Raw genomic sequence first — 20,142 nt, forward strand, 5'->3', positions numbered from 1 at the left:
CTAATGGAAATAGGACAATAACCGAACCGGGTATAATATTATTAAAGCTTAACCTGAAAACTTAAAGAGCTTCACAATATATTTAAATTTAACTTGTTTATATAACGGGCCAATCTCAAACAATTTTTAATGAGTCAAGTATAAATCAAGCTGGAGTAATATGATCCTTTATAGTGTATATAAACTTATCGAGCTGAGCAGTGGTTGTTCAAGTTTGATTTAAAAATTTAATAACGAACTTTAAAATATGTTAAAATTTAACTTGTTTATATAACATGTTAATCTCAAACAAATTTTTAATAAGCCGAATACAAGTCAAGCTCAACTGGTTGGGTTTGTTTAAAAAAATATAAATGGAAGGACGAACAAATTCATCATTACAGCTAACATCTTTAGTGCACACTAATCCTTATCAAATGAACATCGTCGGCAAAAATAACAATAATAATAATAATAATAATTAGATTTCCTTGCTTGGGATGATGATGCTCCATCAGAAATGACATTGCTTCACTGGTCAATCTAAAGCACAGGAACATCTTTGAAACAATATTATCATTTCAAAAATCCTAACAAGAACTTGATTCCAGCTCAGTAGACAGCTCCATTCATCAGGGAGGATCCCTGAAGCAACCATCAGTTACTGCAAATTATCTCCCTTATTTTTCCTTCCATATGTGCAGGATGGATGAAAAGTAAATCTCTACGACTATGTTTGAATAGCAGTAACATTGAAGATAGATGTAAACACCTAGTATTTTTGAATTATCCTAACACTTCAATGAGATTACCCAACTATCAGGTATGGATTCTTGGTCTTTAAATCAAATGCTGCCTTGCTTGCTCTCTGCAACGTGAGAGTGAGAGTCAGGAAGGTAAATCAAATAACCAAACCAAAAAGCTCTCTACATTGGAATTGAATAGGAAATCCTTACCATTGCATCCGTCAGCTGCCATCTGAAGGCAGACAGTTCTGCCAAGCATGAATGTCAAGATCCAACTAGCTTGGAGAAGGCTGTGATGGTATCACAATGATCCGCTCCTCTAATCAAAATATTACTAAAAAAAACTTGGTTGATTATCACATAAAATAGCAGCTGAAAAGCCCTTTCAATTACTGTCTGGTTTGGAAAAAGACAAGGAGTTTTTCTTTGAAGCAATATCTGTGCTCCATAAATCTAGAAGGTGAATTTATAAACCCCACATTTCTCGCAACTGCTTCCAAGTTTTAAATGGGCTGGGTTTCTGAGACAAACAACCACCAGTAGACTTTAAGAAAGCTTCAAAAGGGGGATTCCAGTCCACTCATGAAATGAATGCATGCAGATGAAAAGGGGGTAACTTTAACCCAACAATGTTCAATTTGAAGTATAAACCCCCAAAAGCACCAAAATGTCCAGCATTGAATGAATCTAGGAAGGAATTCTCATACTGTCATTCCTTACCTCCCAAATTGGAAAATCTACAATGTAAATGTCAAGACAGGGAACACTTTAAACATAAGCATGCAACAGAGACAATCAAGGAGAAAAACCCCATAGATAAGCTAGCCAATATGTTCCGATGAAGTGACGAAGATAACTAGAATTGAAGAAACTGGTGGTCAGGTTAATGGTAGGGATTTGATGGAGACCGGAGAATTTTAGCACAGTAGACACAGATAATTGCCTAATCATCAACGCATGATTGTCAATTATGGATATCAAACCTTATCAAGGACGATGAGAATAAAAAAAAAATCAACATTGAAAGTCAAAAAAGGCAATAACAAAGAAACCCAACAATGAAAAGAGGAAAAGAACTTCCTGGACAGGCAATAGTCACAACAAATTTAAATCAATCCCAAGTAGAAGCCCTTGTCTTGACTAAAGAAAGTCCTAGAACAGGTATCAACAAAGAAGAAACAACTGAAGAAAAAATAGAATCATAAATCGATTATATCAAAGGTGACTGAATTCCCAATTTCCCAGGAAAGGTCTTATCTGTACACCATCAATGACATTGGCATAAATACCACCGAAAACATTGTGCAAAAGCAGCACATCCTTGACATTGGCACAAATACCACCAAAACATTATGCAAAAGCAGCACATCCTTAACAGAGTCCTAAAGTAGCACATTCAATATTTATTTGAAACAAAAAACAAAAAACTCACCCGGTCCCAACCAGTCCAGACTTTAGAGAAGAAAAAACAAGGTGCCATTGAGAGTTTGGAATTCCCATATATACCAAAAAACTCCCACTTAGTAGATTGTGGATCTATAATGCAATGCACAGATTGAATCAGAAGGAGAAGTTATGACCAATCAAAAAGGGGTTTAAAATCAAGTGAAATGTGTCCATAAGAAGGCCAACCTATAAAAGGTTTAGTCAGTCTGGCCATTCAAAATAGGCCAAACAAGACCTAAAAGGAAATATCCCATGGAAGTCTTCCTTTGCGTCTACCCATTACTTGAAAGATAAATACCAACAGGATAATACTAGGAAGAACCTAAAACCTCTATACCATTCGAGACTTTCCTTACAAACATCATTAATCATTAAGAGAAAGTCAAACTTCATACATTTCAAATTTGATAAAATAGCACAAAATTGGAATTTATGTTACACGGATTCTTCAAAATAAATCAAATACATGTGTTAGACAGTCGATCTTAGGACAAGGGATATGTGTCTGATACATTCCATTAGACACTTCTTATATATTTGTATTTAACACTATCGTTATAATTATTTATTGTTGAGTAATTGCTATAAAAAAATGAGTAAAATGTCTTTTTGACGTTACAAGTGACATATAACACCATTTTATCTCACACAATAGACTAAAAATATAAAAATATGATCATTTTTTGCCAAGTCTGCATATCCTTTAAATTGAGATTTGATGCGTCCGACCTATAGATGTGCACCTGCATCCGATACTCGTACCCAAGTCCATGAAACATAGATTGGAACATAGTTCACCAATGGCTGCAAGCGGAGATGCGCAACAGTTGCAACAATAATTGAGCATAAAAGAATTGGACAATGATACTAGTTGCAATAAGAAATTAAGATCAAAACAAATTGAAACAAGCTATGAAACAAAATTTAAGAGGTGATAAAAAAAAAACCACCAAAGGAATATATATATTGTTTTGAACAGCAATAACACCACCAAAGGATTACCACTACTTCAGAATGAAACAAAAATTAACTGTAGATCACCTGTTCACTTCAACAGTAACACGTGAAAAAATCATATTAGAAGCTCCCATCTAGGTGCTACCCTTCTCCAACTAGATAATTATGTGTGAAAAGGCTATCAAAATCTTTGGAATATCTTATTAACTATGAAGCATGGGTACTTTGAAAAATTTGCCGTACCCATACCGAGTACTTACCGGCGTACCATACATTGTATGGTACTTCTGCATATGTACCGGGTACACAAAATACGTACCCAATTCTTCTTAATTTTTGACGTACTTAGTATATATTCAAGCCGTACCATACTTCAGTTGAAACAATATTTTCCTTCTACTATAGAGATAAAACTCATTTCACTAGATTTTTTTTTTATTTTTTATTTTATGCTTAGTATGATTTTAAAATTAAACTATCATTTGTAAGTTATTTAATATATTGACATTTAATTTTGATTTATACTTTTACTTTTGATATTAAATGTTAATTATAGGTTGGACCTTAACAAATTAAACCATTTAATTAATTTTTGCATTACCCTAAATTAAAAATAAATATTTTTTTACAAGCATACCGAGCCGTACCTGTACGCGTACCTTATTTTTTTTTGAATTTTACCGTATCGACATACCCGTATCGTACCAATACCAGTACTCGTATCCGTACCCGTGCTTCATAGCTTATTAACCATTTTGTGACAGGAGTCTAAAGATTCCAATAAATGACTTTGAAAACGTTACAGACATAAATGTCATTTTTAACATTCACTCAGAGGTGACCACCTAGGCTGCTTCCAGTGCAATTAAAAGGGTCCCATCAATATTTGTCCCAATTGCTCCCAATGTTTCTCACCCATACCATACCCTCATCAGCTAACATACCATGCAGCCGCTTAGTGCACAAAAATAATTAATACAATGACAGCACAAAAAAAATACTTGAATGACTTGTACTATCAAACAAACCAAAAAAGAAATAAGATGAAAATTATATTTTTGCCGCCACAAAATTGATTTTTTACTTTATGAAAAAAGTTAGGTAAAAAATGTTTGGTCCGTTTGTTGCTACACCCCTTGAATTATGTTGACTGAGGTCAACTGAATCTGAATTCATTGCTCATCATTAGGTGCTCAGCCTTTTAATGTAGATTTATTGCTGTAAGTTGGAATTTCTTTTAGGACTTGTGGAAAAGTTAAATGATTTAAGTAATTCAATTTACTTATATACATTCATGCCAAAATTATTCAGAGTTGTGCTCCTTCTTGTTCTCATACTAGTTGAATGATTAAAATTTTGCCAGAACACAGTAGTTACCTCATCACTGGTGTACCTGACTATACTCTTAAAAAAAATAGTAATAATTATTTTATGTGCATAGTATTAGTTATATATTCTACCAAGTCAATTAGCTTTGAGCTAATCAAATAAAAGCATGACAAAAAGTAAAATCAATTGGCTATATATGATATCCGAGAATAAAGTTCATAAGCATCCGTTCAACATTTGTGAGTGAGATAAAAAGAAGAAACTACATTTGTCAAAGAATTATCTGCAGAATAAAGCCATAGCCAGGTTGAAACATGCATTAGCATACCTTAAAAAATTGTATTCATCTGGGACTACAAGGGTCTTCCAACTGTATTCTTATAACTACTACTGCATGACAATATGGACTTAAACTTTTGAGTTCCCTAATGTAGTGAAGAATGCAATGACTTCCATCAAGCAAGGGATCCAGTGAATCAAGTTACAATTGAGTGAGTTCCTGTGGGTTCTCCATAGACTGTCTAAGAATTAACTCAGCTCTCCGTTTCTTGTCATCCTTCTCATCATCCCGACCAATCCAAGGTGCCGTTTTCCCAGAACCTTTATTCCAAAGTCTCAAATCCACAGATTCACCTAATAGTTTCTTGCCAGATTTGAAATTCAAATGAACAGCAGGTCTCTTGTCTGGAAGAACATTTTTATCAATGTCTCCGGAATCACAAAAGCCACCCTTCATTGCTTCAATAGCAGGAGCGAATGTTTCTAACACAGAAACATGGTTTTCAACAACAGTTTCATCAGAAAGCTTAACTGGCAGGGGAACTGAAGAAACATCTTTCTCTCCTGCTTGTAAAGGTGTAGCAAGAAATGGGTTTTTAGTTTCGGAAACTTGTATAACCTTATCATCATTACACACATCTGCTGAAATGGAAGACGATGCAGAACCATTGCACAACAACCGCTGCTGCAAACTCAACAAAGAGCTCTCGGCCTTCCTCCTTTGCCTAGCTAGCTCAATTTTGTCCGAACGAGGATCTGTTTCCCTCTCATTCCATGTGGGTGTGTGTATGTATGTGTGAGGATCGGGAAAGGCCGGCAACCAAGATGGAATGTACTTGAATGTTGGAATTTCACCCATTTGCATAAAACTCGGGGTCATACTCCGATTTCTCATGATCGGAAAGTGTGGAATTGGTTGAGCAAATGGAATTTCCTCAGCACTCTCCCCATACTCAACAATTTCCCTCACTGTACCCGAAACAGTTAGGCAATGACTGACCTCTGAAGCACCCGAAAACCCATTAACCGAACCCAAATCCCCCAATCCTTGTATAACATCAAACACATTACACTCAGTCCTACCAGCTAAATTAGCGTAAAAACTAGCAGTTTTTCCTAAGTCACAGAGGTATCGGACCGCAATATCAGTGAGAACCTCCAAAGCAGACTCATTGAAGCTCTGAAACCCAACACTCTCGCATATCTGAGCCACGGCAATCCTCGAAACAGCTCGGCCAAACTCATCGGCATTGGCTCGTTTCAGTGCGTGGCTTCCATTTTCCTTCTCTCTCTTGCTCTCCACTTTACCTCCATCGCTCATATTCAAACCCGCGTATCATTTAGGGCTTTGAGCAAAAAAAACCCCAATTTTGACCTCACAAACCGTCTCTCGCATAACAAAAATTCACAAATATACAAGCCCTAGAACTGAATTGCATATAAACGACACGTAGAACACTATGTTAATGCAAGAACATGAAGACTTACCAGTGATTTTTGAAGGACTATGAAGTGAATCTCACAACCGTTGATTGGGCATGAAACAAGTGAAATGAGAGCATCGTAAGGAGCTGAAAAACCCTAGAGAGAGAGAGAGAGAGAGAGAGAGAGAGCGACAGGAGAAGGAGAGATCTAGATTTCAATGGTTGGAGTGAAGATTTATAGAGGGGTATTGGTGAAAATGTTAGAGTTTATGAATTACTGATAAACCCCAGTGGGAACAAAGATGCAACCGAGCAGCAAGAGAGCTTGGAAAGAGAAGGAAGAAGAGAGAAGGCAGACGATGAGAGAGAGAGAGAGAGGGTTTATTATTATAGAACTGGTTGCGAAAGAGGAAACCAAATCACCCGTAAATTAAAAAAGAGTGATGCCATTAAGGGCCCTGAATTTTTTTGCACCTCTTTTTTTTGGATTTTATTTAGGGCAAATTACATATACACCCCTCGAGGTTTGGCTAAATTACAAATACCCCTGAGGTTTGAGAAATTACGAATTTCCCCTGAATGCTATATTTGCATAAGAAATTAGGAGGTAATTTGTTATGAAATATAAACCTCAGGGGGTAAATTGTTATGAAAATACAAACCTCAGGGGGCGGGATGTAATTTCCGAAACCTCAGGGGAGTATCTGTAATTTAACCAAACCTCGAGGGGTGTATATGTAATTTGCCCTTTTATTTATAAATTAAAATTTCTTTCCTCTGTGAACATGCTTTTTTTAGTAATTATTTAAATTTTTAGTTAAAATATGATGTAAAAAAATTAATATGTTTAGGATGATTTTTTAATTTTTTATGAAAAGATATGCAAAAAATAGAAAAAAAAAAGAATTTTTGACTTTTTGGTATAGGTTGTTGGCTTTTTGATTTTTTTAGTAACTTTTTAACTAAAAAAATCACTTGCCAAATGAGGCCTAACATTATTTTAAAGCATTCTAACTATTAAATGCACATCTCCACACCCCAAAAAAAATCTTCCTTCTAAAAAATCATAACAAAATCCATTAAAAAAAAGAAGAGTCTTATCATTTTCAAAACGCACGAAGAAAAATAATAATAATAATAATAATAATATTGTCTGTGTTGGTTTAATTATTGTCACAATTGGTATGCTCTCTCTCTCTCTCATTCCTTCTTCAAAACTGAAACTATTGTAAACAAAGATTGCCAAAGACATTATTGACTCTATTTTTCATCTATATATGTGTAAAATTCTTGATTTTCAATGTTTTTCACTGCCATACATATTTCCGAGTATATATATATATATATATTTATGTGTTATCATTCTACCGATTTCATTAAATTAGTTGCTATGATTTCTTGGGCACCTTTTGTGTTACTGAATTCAATCATTGAATAATTTTCGTAAATATATATACACAGAATTTTTTGATTTTTTGTTCGCAAATGCTCTCAATTTTCCATTCTTAAATTCTCGTTAGCTGGTAAAGAATCATTGATTGAGTGAAGTTGGCATCTTGAACATATTCAATTAAGCTAAAATTAAAATGTTGTCATATGTTGACATGGAAAAGTCAAGGCAATACTATTTTAAGATGTTTCAAGAAAAGGACCGCAAAATTAATTTATGATTTAATTAGGTTCATGGAAATTGTGATTGTATACATCGAAGGAAAACAAACAGGAATGAAAATAAGTTCACTGCTGAGAGGATGAAACTAATGATGGCAATCAAATAATTCAAAGTTATGCATACAAAAATAGAATGTTAAGTACATTACGCGTCCAAGAAATGCTTGGCATAATGCCTTGACAGTAGAATTCTGTACCCATGTGCCATTAATTGATGAAATTTTATTGGATGCTCCATCATTAGCAGCACCACAATTCACCATAAGACGACCATTTGGCATCGGCTTCTCATACAATTCCAACCAAGTTGTAACCTATCCAAGAGAGTAAGAACAGATATATTGCATCTAAATTGGATGACAAAATTACGGTATACCATACAATAGCTGAGAATAACAAGAGATGTTAAAGAGTGTGTTTGGAAGAATGAAATCAACACCATAGCATGAGAACTGGAGGGTGTTAGTAGTTCATTTAATTTGTCTTGAGATGGCCTTTTTTTTTTCCTTTTTTTTCTTTTTATAAGTTTCTTGATGGATGAATATGCTATATACATTTTTAATATGAGATTATCACTCAATGACTTCTTTTTCTCATCTTTTCACACATAATTTTTGGGTCCTATACAGTTGACTCCTTGGTTTGTAAATAATTTATTTGAATTGTAGAAACCAAAAGGAATTATAATTTTTAAGGACTATTTTTTACAAATAATGAGGTCTTTTGAGGAATCTATGGATGAGAGTGTATACATGCATTATTACAAGGGGAAAAACACATGCACTCATACATAAAGAGGGATAGATATATAGCTAGATAGAGATTCGAGGGATGTATAATATATATAGATAGAGATTAGAGGAGCATAACTTATATATATATATATACGTAGACCGCCCGAATTCCGCTCCGCGCGCGAGGGCGCGAATTGTAGTTCTTAGCTACTACAGTTGGAACTCCTATCACGGTTCTGAATCTAATCTCACAAAGTACAATGTAAGACTGATAAATCACCAAAGAGTCTAAATCCGACAAATCGTTTTGGAAAATCGGTTTTAATCAAGAAGTGCCAAACATGGACTGCTTTGCCAGATTTCAGAGTCGCCACCTAAATATTTTATTTTGAGAAATTTAGGAAACCCTGACTCGTGCCTAAGGACACGCGTCCGTCATCACCAAAGTTGCTTTGGCTCGGAAACTTGGGTACGAGAGGGGAAGGTCCTGAAATAAGCACCCCCGCTCGCCCGATCAAAGGATCGGCCTCTACTAACATGATATGTTGTTTTTGAAAACACATGTGTTCTTATTTCGGTTTATTAATTTAAAATTACTATGTGATGCACACAACATATAAGTATAGACTCAATCACGCGGATTGGAACAAAACAACTCATATTTGTTTTTTAAAGTGGTTTGAAAGTGCTACTTGCAAGTAGGCTAAAGCGCGGATTTGTCACCCTCAAGTGGGCTTAGAAAAACATGATTTTGCCACTTTAAGTGAGTTTAAAACTCACAATCATCAAGTTGTTCCAATTCAGGCAATCAAGCCTTCACCCACAGGCATTCATGCAGTTAAACACATAAGCATATAGCCTCATGGTAAGTATGCTATCATGGCAATCACTTACACACATGCAAGGATGCTAAAACATAAACACTCACCGAGTACTTCGAGCCAAAATAGAAGCTAGTTAGTAATCAATGCATGATCCTAGCTATGTCAACAATGTCTAATGCAACATATGCAAAATGCAGCTAAATAGGCTCGGCTATTCTAAGATGGCATATGAATGCAGCACTCAATAACATGCTTTGAAACACGTATTCAAGTAAGTATTGAAATTCAATGCAGTTTGAATGATGCGCCAACCTTGGTGCATGCAATACGAATGAATGATGCACGCATGCAAAGCATAAGTATGCTAATTGAAATATGCCCTAAAACTAACCATCAAAAGCTGGTAAATAAAAGAGAGAAAGACGTGGGGTTGGAAGACATGTACACACACACGCACACTTATTACAACATTTGTCCTCTTGAAGGAGGGTCCGAATAAATCAACTAACTAGCTACGCTAAGCTAATTAATTACAAACCGAAACTAATTAATCAAATTAATCAAGTTACAAAACCAACAAAGTATGAAAAGCATCTAAGTTAGGCTGCCACAGCTCTGCCTCGAAATAATTAATGATGCATGCTCGGTCGGCTTCGCTCGAAAATCCATTACCATGCCCAAAATTGTCTTTGTTTGCATTTGATCTCAGAACACTGCACAAACCTCCAGAATGCTTTTGCTTCAACATGGGGACCTCCTGGTGGGTTGCTGACCGGAAAAGGGTGGTGTAGACCACCTGTAGACCAAAAAAACTGGTTGTAGACCAGAAAATCTGCCAAACTCCAGTTTTACTGCAACTGAGAACAAGAAAGGGCATATCAGTGTATTTGCAAGGTATGTGTGCACAACCATCCTCCCTATCATTTCTTAACCTCAAGAGAGTGCGGTACTCGACTCTCGGGCCACCAACCGAGCATCGCAATGCACGATGGCCGAGAAGCCAAGTTTGCACGAGTTAATGTCAATGAATGCACAAATAACACATAAGGGCCTCCACCTCTATCATGCTTGATCAAGAGGGTCGGCGACTGAGAAATGAGGCGCGTTTCATCACTTCAAGTATAAAACGCCCCTCGTTTCTCGTGTTTGGATCAACATCCAATCCAAACACAATGCAATGCAACAACATTCCAAACATAATGCAATGCAACAACATGTAAACAACATGCAATGCAATAACATGCAAACAACATGCAATGCAACAAAATGCAAACAACATGCAACCCATAAATGCTAATGTGGCATGCACAAGGTTCTAACATATGAACAATGCATGGATGGCATGTTTGGAGGCTAAAGCATCAAAGTAAGTAAAGAGCATCATACAAGAGGCATGCAATACAATGCTCAATGGATTTAAACCAATTATGGACAGACCTAAGACAACTCAAAACAATGGCAAAACACATTAAGACTTACGCACAAAAGGGCAAGATGTGCATGCTCATCATTTGCTTGGAAGCAAGGCAAAAGGCTTAACTTTCAAACACATTGAAAGAGTGGAAAATGTAAGAGTGTGGCAATGAAATATGCTTTGAAATCATGTAAGAAATGATGCCAAATCATGCACATATCACAAATAAAGCATGCTAGGAGGCTCAAAGCTTAAGGTTAGCAAAGGCACTTGTACCATAGCCCTATCAAGCAAGCCCCAAAGGGCCAAGGTGACTCAAAACAGTCCCAAGGCAGGTCAAAACAATGCCAAAAACATGCTTGGACATAGCCAACATATGCTAGAACGGGAGGCATAAAGCATGACGCATGCAAGGCCAATGAGCATGATTACACTACAAGTGTAAGAAGCAAATGAGGGATGTTCTAACCAACCAAAAACAGAGTTGTATCATGGCAAAATAAGACCTAAAACACACTGAGATGGTAGCCCAAAAAGCTTAGGCAAGCATGTATACCAATTGGTTCATGATTGAGGCACAAAGCATAACCTCCCAAAAGCATTGAAAAAGTGAAGTATGAGAGAGTATGACCACATTTCATGCACTGAAATCATATATCAAATGATGCTAAATCATGCAAATAGCCCAAGCAATGCATGTTAGTGGACTCAAAACACTAAGCTAGTGAGCAAGATTGCACTATGGCTATACAAAGCAAGGCATGCACAACCAAAAACACTTAAAACAGAGCTTAAGCATGGCAAAACATGAGTAAAAGCTTGTTGGAGTGGAGCAAAAAATATGCTAAAATGATGGTCCAAAGCATGATGCATGTTAAGGCTATAAAGAGGATTGCAGTACAAGGTTATGAAGCATGCAAGAGGCAATCAAACCGACCCAAAACAGAGCCAAGGCATGCTAAAATAACACCAAAAACATGCTAAGATAGGATCAAAATATGCTAGCATGATGGATCAAACCATTGAGCATACAATGCTAAATGGCAAGATTACACTACAAGTGTAAAAAGCATGCATGAGGTAACCAAACCAAGCCAAACAGAGTTATGCCATGCTGAAATAGGGCCAAAAATAGGCTGAAAACAAGCCAACACTTACTAGAAAAACAAGCTCAAACATGAAGCCAACAAGGCAAGCAACCAAGACACAAGGAGAGGGACACAAGGAGAGCGGATGACCCCCTCCTATTTAGGGCCTCAAAACACACTTTCCACCACTGAAATTCCTTTGGAATTTAGTGGTGAAGAGGCCAAACAAAGGTGATTTCAAAGGCCTAAAGTGATGGCACAAAACAAGGCCAAATAAGGCACAAAAGGGGGTAGACCACCCTCAATACCAAAGAGGCCTCAAACAAACACTTTAATGACTTAAAAACAGGAGTTTTTTTTCAGTTGAAAGTTAGGCCTAAAACATCATGCAAATAGCGCCAAATAAGCAATATAAACAAAGCTTTAAAGAGGATGAAGACTCACCCTTGAAGAACCACTTCAAAGCAGCAACTTCAGAGGCAAAAACTAAGCTTTTGAGCTTCAAACAAACCTCCAAGAACCTCAGCCCAAGAGTGAAGTCGTTTCACTAGGTGTTTGTGTGCAAAAATGTGAAGAAATGGCATTTTTGAGCACAAAATGGAACAAATATATAGAGAGAGAGTGAGCAATAGGAGAGAGATATATGTTTTGCTCTAAGCAAATTTTTTGAACCCTGGAAAGAGAGAGAGAGCCTCCCTCTTATAGAAATCCAAGCCTCAAGCTTGTTGAATAAGCTAGAGACTTGAAGCAATCCCTCCATACACGTGGATGCCTTCTGTGCCCAATAGCTGGCACAGTTGGCAAGGAAAATATCTGCAGAAAATACAGGATGGCCGCCGACTAGTTAAAGTGGTCGGCCGACCACTCCCATTAGTCGACCGACCAGAAAAAGTGGTCTACAGGGACAAAACTAGTCGGCAAGGGGGAGAGAAGGAGAAAACATAGAGTAGAAGGTGGTGGCAGGCTGCCGACCACCTTAGGTGGTCCACAGACCACCCACCCAAGCTGGCCGACCACAAAAAGTGGCTGGCAGGGAAAAAAAGTGGTCTAAAGGGGGAGAAAACTGGTCTACACCCTTGTTCCACCCTCCAGGCAAAGGATAACAAGGTTTGGTTCAAAAACAAACCAAAAAGGAAGCAAGACAAGAGTCCGCAAGGCGAGGCACTCAGCCGGAAGCCCTAAAAACTAGTCTACGGGTACAAAAAGTGGCCTACGAGAGGGAAAGGTAGTCTACGGCTACAAAAAGTGACCTACAGGCCTCTGTTTCCCTCTAGGCAAAGGCAACAAGGCATGGTCCAAAAACCAGGCCAAGAGGAGGAAGTTGAGCGGTCCCGAGACAAGGCGCTTAACCAAAGGCTCCGAAAACTCGAAATGAGCACAAACATGCACAATCATCGAGCGCTCAATCGATGACGTCTGAGTCTTAAGGTTGGTCAAAAATGGGGTGTCTACAATATATATATAAGAGCACTAAATTATGGCCAAAATTATCCAATATTTCTATGAACTCTAGAACATCTTCCAAGTTGTCTCTTATAATATGATTTTTATTTACATTCTAGAATCTCAGTTCTTTGACATGTGCTTATGTAAAGCTACTCAAGAATGATATAGTTTAGGTGATAATTACTATTTTTTATTTGTCTTCTTTCAAGCTTGACTTAAATTTTTGCTTTTGTTTTATTTAATTTAATTTATGAACCTGAATATTATGTCATTTGAAGGATGAAAACTACCATAAAAAGCTACCAGCTAATGTCTCTTCTCTACTCATGCATCCTAACCCTCCCTCCCTAAAATAAAAAATAAATAAATTACAAAAAAAGAAGAAAAAGAATCCTTTGAGCTAACTTGTTTTTGAGCTTTTTTTAGTTACATAGCACTGCATGAGCACAAATAAGCTAACTTTTTTTTTCATATAGCATCTCTACTCTTGTATATAATCATATTATTTCCTTTTATTTTTTCCTTCCCTAATAAGTATGTTTTCATTTTTTTTGTCATTACTATACTTGTCTTACCTTGTAAAATATCGTGTCTTCCAAATGACGTAGCTAACTTATGGATGTTAACAATACAACTCGAAAGCACAAACGGTATCTTTGAGGCGTAACAACACCCAAATACCTCAAAATGTCGATCGAAACTGTCGTGCTCGTAATGTTCAGGTTGACGAATTTGATGGTGATAAACCCGTTGTCAATGATATTGATAGCAATGAAGAGCAAACGAACATTCCTACCATTGACCACCACACAAGCATTCCTGATGTTGACTATCCCACAGACGTGCCTAGTTCAAGTGAAGCGCTTGCTACACCTTTTCCCGGGGGCCCAGTTGATCCTTCAATTTTGACAAATTTTAGTTGCCATGTAGTAGCCAAAATTTGGAATAATGAGGTATAACTTATAAACTATTGTCTTGTTTTAATCATTTAAAACAAAAAAATTTGAGATACATTATTAAACATTCAGGACTGTATTCTTTATCCAGTTGCTCATACAAATTTGTTAACAAGGTAGTTGTATCTGCCTTTGTTGAAAGATGGCAACCTGAGACTAATAGTTTCCACATGCCATTTGGTGAGATGTCCGTGTCATTAGATGATGTAAGTACCATATTAGGAATTTCTATGACTAGTACATCTGTTTCAACTAATCACAGGATGAAGCTGCAAAGGTGTTGGTTAAGTCATTGGGAGTGTCAAAAGATAGTACAATTGTTGAGTTAAAGGGAGCACGGGGCCAATCAGTGCGATTGGAATGGTTGCATAAAAAATTTCAGATTTGGATGATTTCATTCATTACGTAGCGAGGGCATATTTATTATTCTTGTTAGGTTATACCTTGTTCGTTGACAAGACCACAAATCGTGTTCCTGTTATGTATCTCCAGTTGCTCGAGGATTTGAATTTAGTTCATTCGTATGCTTGGGGTGCAACTTCATTAGCTTTTTTGTATCGGCAATTGGGTATGGCAACAAAGTCTACTGTCAGACAAATAGTGGGATACATGACATTGTTGGAGGCTTGGATCTATGAACATTTTATATGTGCTAGAACCCATCCAAATTTAAGTTATACAGAAAACTAGCCTTGAGCTTCTCGTTGGATTCCTCGCACACAATCTGGTTCATCGGTTGTTGTTGTAAAGTCATTGCGAGGGGAGCTTGATAGATTGGAGGCTCATGAGGTAAAAAAAAAAAATGTGTAATTCCTTCGTGTCATTGATCTTTTATAGAGAACTTATGATTTTGTGTATTCTTTGTAGGTTATTTGGGGTTCATATATTGGTAAACGCGAGAACCATCCATTTGCTGAAGTTGCTTACTATACATTGGATTGCTGAAATGCATGGATATTGTTGAACCCTATCATCCAGATAGGTTTTTGAGACAATTTGGAAGGATACAAAATATTCCCCCACCTCCACTTTCTCCAATTTCACAAGGATCTACCGCTGGCAAGTATTGCGTTTCGTACAAATATGTGGATCGGATTACAAAGAGGTGGAAAAGTCATGTGTTGTCTAAAGTGGAGTGAAGTGAACCAGTTTTACATCCATGGGATTGCATGCCCAATTACATGGATTGGTATTTCCGTATTTCCCATGTCACTATTCAAAATTTGGCACATCGATCTACATACGACCCTCGTTCTGAGGCATCAATAGCTCATACTGACTCACAATGCATTGCAAAAGCCTTGACTATAGCACGTCCAATAATGCAGTTGGATTACATTGAAGTCATTAGTGCTTCAGAGTCTCTGTACAATGTATTCAAACTAGTGACGCAATTATTGGAGGCTAGCACATAGATGAAGAACTACACTCCTCACCAGAACATCACTCTTCACCAAACAACACTCCTCGTTGGAACAACAACAATCCGTAGAAGAAAGTTTGGTTTATTGCCATCACCCTCGTTCTCGCCCTCACCAAACTGACACTGGACATAACTAAAAATTCATGATCATTTGTGGGATACTGTGGATGTTTTGTTATTAGAATGAATGTTTATGCATATTTTCGTATTAGTAAGGATGATTATGGACCATCCTTTTGACTTAGTAATATTATGGATGATTTTGTCATGGTTGCTTTGATGTACGATAGTTATGTTCGTACCATGGTTTTCAGTTAGTAATTTCATTAATGCTTTTGAGTTGTATATGTCATGTTTAATTGTTATGGTTGCTTTAACTATTGTTGTTGTGTTTTTATAGTTATATATATATATATATATATATTATTGAGTTTAAGAAATTTCTATGTTCGGACCTGCATTCCTAAACATTACTTATTTGTTTGGAAAATTTGTTCGAGAATGCATTCCCAAACAAATAAGTAATGTTTGGACCTATATTTCCAAACTTGATAAAATGAAAACTTCTGAGTGTTGAGAATTTTAACCATTGAAAGTGTTAACAAATTTCCATGTTCAGAATTGCATTCTCGAACAAATAAGCTATGTTCAAGAATGTGTTCCCGAACAAATAAGTAGTGTTCCCGCCTGTATTCCCGAACTTGCAAAAATGAAAACTTCTATAAGCGTTAATAATTTTAACCATTCAAAGTGTTAACAAATTTCCATGCTCGGACCTATGTTCCCGAACAAATAACCTATGTTCAGGTGTGCATTCTCAAACAAATAAGTAATGTTCGGGTTTGTATTCCCGAACCGTAGGAAACATAAAGTCCAGCATCTAACACTTGAACAAATAATAGTGTTCAGTTACCTGTTTCCGAACAAATAAACAATGTTCGGGCATGTGTTCCCAAATTTTGGTCATATGTTCAGGAGTTCAGTCCCGAAAAAATGACGAACATATTTCATTGTTTTTGCTATTTTTTCAACAAACTTACCCTTACAAAGCCAATCGCCTCTGAGCTAAGAACAATATCAAAGCTATGAACCTGCTCTGAGCTTTTATTGTTGTACTCCTCTCGTCTTATAGAGTTGTGGTTGCTAGAAAAACTTCCATTCATTGTCATTGCGGAAGAAGTGTAGGTAATCAAATAGTTGCCACCGTTATCGCCAAAATATTGCTGCCAAAGGGTTTTCAATGTTTTTAGAGTGCGTAAGTTTTGAAGGTGGGATTTGGGAAAGATGGATGAGTGGCGATGGAGGTGGGTTATAGCGATCCCGATTTTCTCTTCATTGTTTATTGTATTCCAGACTCGGATTCGTGGATGTTTGTTGTTGTCTATATCGCATTACTGTCCTTTAATTCTTTGCATTTGAGTTTTGGGATGTGTTGGGTGAGTTTGGAAGAGGTTGGGTGTGTTTTGAAACAAATGGTTACTGTCCAAATTTTGGTTTCTTCGCTCGAGCGAGGCTTTTGTCGCTCAAGCGAGCCTTGTGTTTTAGTTCCTTCGCTCGAGCCAGGGTTTCTTCGCTCGAGCGAGTTTTGGGTGCTGTGTCTCTTGGCTCGAGCGAGAACTCTTGCGCTCGAGCGTGCGTCTGTGTCTAGATTGGACCTGAAGGTTGGTATTCTTCGTTCGAGCAAGGCTTTTGTCGTTCAAGCGAGCAAGCTCTATGTTTTGTGTTTCTTCACTCGAGCGAGGAGTCCTGCGCTTGAGCGTGCTTTTGGGTTGCAGACTTGAAGCTTTACATTGTTTGCTCGAGCGACGCTTTTTGTGCTCAAGCGAGGTTCTTTTGTGTCTGGTCGCTCGAGCGACGACTTCTTCGCTCGAGCGAGCCTCGAATATATCAATTGCAGCAGCGTGATTCTTCTTCAACTTTTTATCCCCCTTTTTCCTCAAAACCCTAGATCCGGTACACACTCTCTCTCTATGTACACATTCTCTCTAGAAATACACTTGGTTCTTGGGTGTCTCTACCCTAGCCTCTTTGAATAAAAAGTAGAGCTTCGTGTGGGCTACGTTTGTAACATTTCCTAATACTCCCTCTTGGAGTGGATCTAATTGTGGTAAATTCTCTACTACCTCTGCTTTTCAGTTTATTACTAATCCTGTTGTGGATGGCAGGGATTGGCTTTGGATATGGAAGCTCAAACTCCCTCAAAAATTGAAAATTTTCCTTTGGCTTATCCTAAAAGGCAGACTGCTGACCAATCACATGCGCCTTGTGAGAAATTTGTCCTCTTCAAATTTGTGTCCTAGATGTGGACACTTTAGTGAAGACATGTTGCACCTTCTTAGAGACTGTGCCCACTCTAAGGCACTCTGGCTTCACATTCAAAATCAATCTTGGTAGGAGGAATGAGCAACACTGCCCTTGATTGATTGGGTGTCCTTTAACTCAAACAGCAAAATAACACTGTCTGGCACAAAATGGTTTCTGATTTTTGTTGTTACACTCTAGCAGATCTGAAAGGATCGAAATCAAATGGTCTTTGATCAAACTATGAGTCCAATCCATACCAACCTTAAACTCATCAGGGATTATGTGCATGAAATTAATGAGGCTTTTCAATCTCCTCTTCACCCCTAATTTTTTTTACCTAAGCTAATTAAATGGTGTTTTCCTACTGTAGGCACATTGAAGCTTAACACAGATGGCTCTTCAAAGGGGGACCCAGGTCAAGCAGGTTATGGAGGCCTCTTGCGGGTTGAGACAGGCACTTGGATATAGGGCTACTATGGCAATTTGGGACACTGCACATGCTTGGAAGCAGAAATTTAGGCCATCTACCGTGGACTTACCATCTTGTTCCAGAAAGGACTGACCAATGTGGTAATTGAAACAGATTCTGAACAAGCTATGCTCTAGATTCAACAAGGGCCACACCCCAACTCTCCTCTTAAGGCCCTCATTGAAGATGCCAAATTCCTCCTTCAGAGATGCCACTTTTCAATCCTCCACACCTTGAGAGAAGGCAACAAAGTGGCTGATAGATTAGCTGATTTAGGTGTAGCCCAAGCTGAGCATGTAAAAATCCTTGAGGATCCTCTTATGGAGGTCACAACTCTCCTCATTGAGGATATGACTGGAGTGGCTGGTCTGAGGGAATAGCCCTCTGTTTGTATCTCTGAACTCCTTCTTCTTCTTGTCTGTTTTTATCATTTCCTTTGAATAAAAAAAAAAAGAAGTTATGGAAATTTTGGAAAGTTAGGGCTTGAATTTGAAATTATAGAAGGGGGGTTTTCAATTATTTGAGCTCCATGTATATGTGAGACCTTGGAAAATGGGATTATTGGTGTAAAATTTAGGAAATTGAGCCTTAGGGCTAAAGTTGAGAAAATGGGAAAAATGCCCTAATTAAATGTGATTGATTAATTTGTATAATTAATTTGGGAAATATGGAAATATGAAATTGAGTTGAAAGTTATGAAATTGGGAAATTATGAGATTGAATGGTGTAGTTGGATTGATTAATCACTCACCTTTGAAATTGTTGATAATTTATCTGTTTGATAAATTTATTATCTATTTAGAAATAATTGTTTTGAGCTATCGGTGCAGGATAGTCTTGATTGTTGTAAATACTGCATGATGATTAGGTAAATCGAAACTAATCACCCAGAATATGTCATTAAATATGACGGTTGAATTAACACATTGAATATGTGCCTGGATTGATCATTGTATATGATAAAGCGTTTAAATACATTGCACATGTATCTTGTTTAGGAGGAGATAGAGGATGTACTCCATGGTTTGGGAGGAGATAGATGATGTACTCCCAAACCTACTTGGGAGGAGATAGGGGATGGACTCCATTGATAACTAAGTTGGTCGGAATGTCCAGGGTGAAAGTCCTGAAATCTTAATTACGTTTGCATAACGTAGATGAATTGAAGTATTGAAGTGTTAATAATATGAGTGTAGTCTCATTTTGAATTGAAGTATTGAAGTGGTAATAATATGACTTGTAGCCTCATTATAAATTGATTATGATTGAAGTGTTGATAGTATGTGTTGTAATCTCATTTCGAACTGTTCGGATAAACAATGAACCATATCTATGAATTGGATTTGATAATGAAACGGAAAGGGATTGAAACATGGTTGTGATTATGGATTGGTTATGGAAGAGATGTACGTTGAATTATATGCGTTAAACATTTATCAAATGCTAATGTTTTAGTTAATTCTCATATTATGTTTAGCGTATCTCTACTGGGCTTTGGCTTACCCTATATGGGACATCATTTTTCAGGTATAGGTGATATGCCGCCTTCAAGGATGTAGCTTGGGAGGTTTAGAAGCTGAAGGCTTATTTTTGTAGTTATCTTTTATATTACATGTAATTCAAGCCAAGGGCTTAATCTATTAAGAGTTAGAA

At 37.2% G+C, this 20,142-nt stretch overlaps 1 protein-coding gene across 3 annotated transcripts; it reads right to left on the reverse strand.

Moving 5' to 3' along the window:
* Nucleotides 1-309: 309 nt before the first annotated feature.
* LOC114258889 (transcription initiation factor TFIID subunit 8) lies at nucleotides 310-6,579 on the reverse strand. Of its 3 annotated transcripts, XM_082891633.1 has the most exons (4): nucleotides 4,786-6,555; nucleotides 936-1,245; nucleotides 752-847; nucleotides 310-624 (listed from the first exon to the last, which is right to left on the reverse strand). In XM_082891633.1, the coding sequence occupies exon 1, from the start codon at nucleotides 6,055-6,057 to the stop codon at nucleotides 4,939-4,941; it is 1,119 nt and encodes a 372-aa protein (XP_082747759.1). In that variant the 5' UTR covers nucleotides 6,058-6,555; the 3' UTR covers nucleotides 310-624; nucleotides 752-847; nucleotides 936-1,245; nucleotides 4,786-4,938. The 3 variants fall into 3 exon arrangements, with proteins under 3 accessions (XP_082747759.1, XP_082747758.1, XP_028054693.2); XM_082891632.1 differs by having other exon boundaries at nucleotides 310-847; XM_028198892.2 differs by lacking the exons at nucleotides 310-624; nucleotides 752-847; nucleotides 936-1,245 and adding an exon at nucleotides 2,564-2,975 and having other exon boundaries at nucleotides 4,786-6,579.
* Between the last annotated feature and the right edge of the window lie 13,563 nt (nucleotides 6,580-20,142).

Source organism: Camellia sinensis, chromosome 10 (assembly GCF_055761805.1).
Source record: "Camellia sinensis isolate YWXY chromosome 10, ASM5576180v1, whole genome shotgun sequence".
NCBI classification, from domain to species: Eukaryota; Viridiplantae; Streptophyta; class Magnoliopsida; order Ericales; family Theaceae; genus Camellia; species Camellia sinensis.

Coding starts and splice junctions, on each gene's coding strand:
- LOC114258889 (XM_082891633.1), bottom strand. CDS start 6,057: ATGAGCGATGGAGGTAAAGTGGAGAGCAAGAGAGAGAAGGAAAATGGA.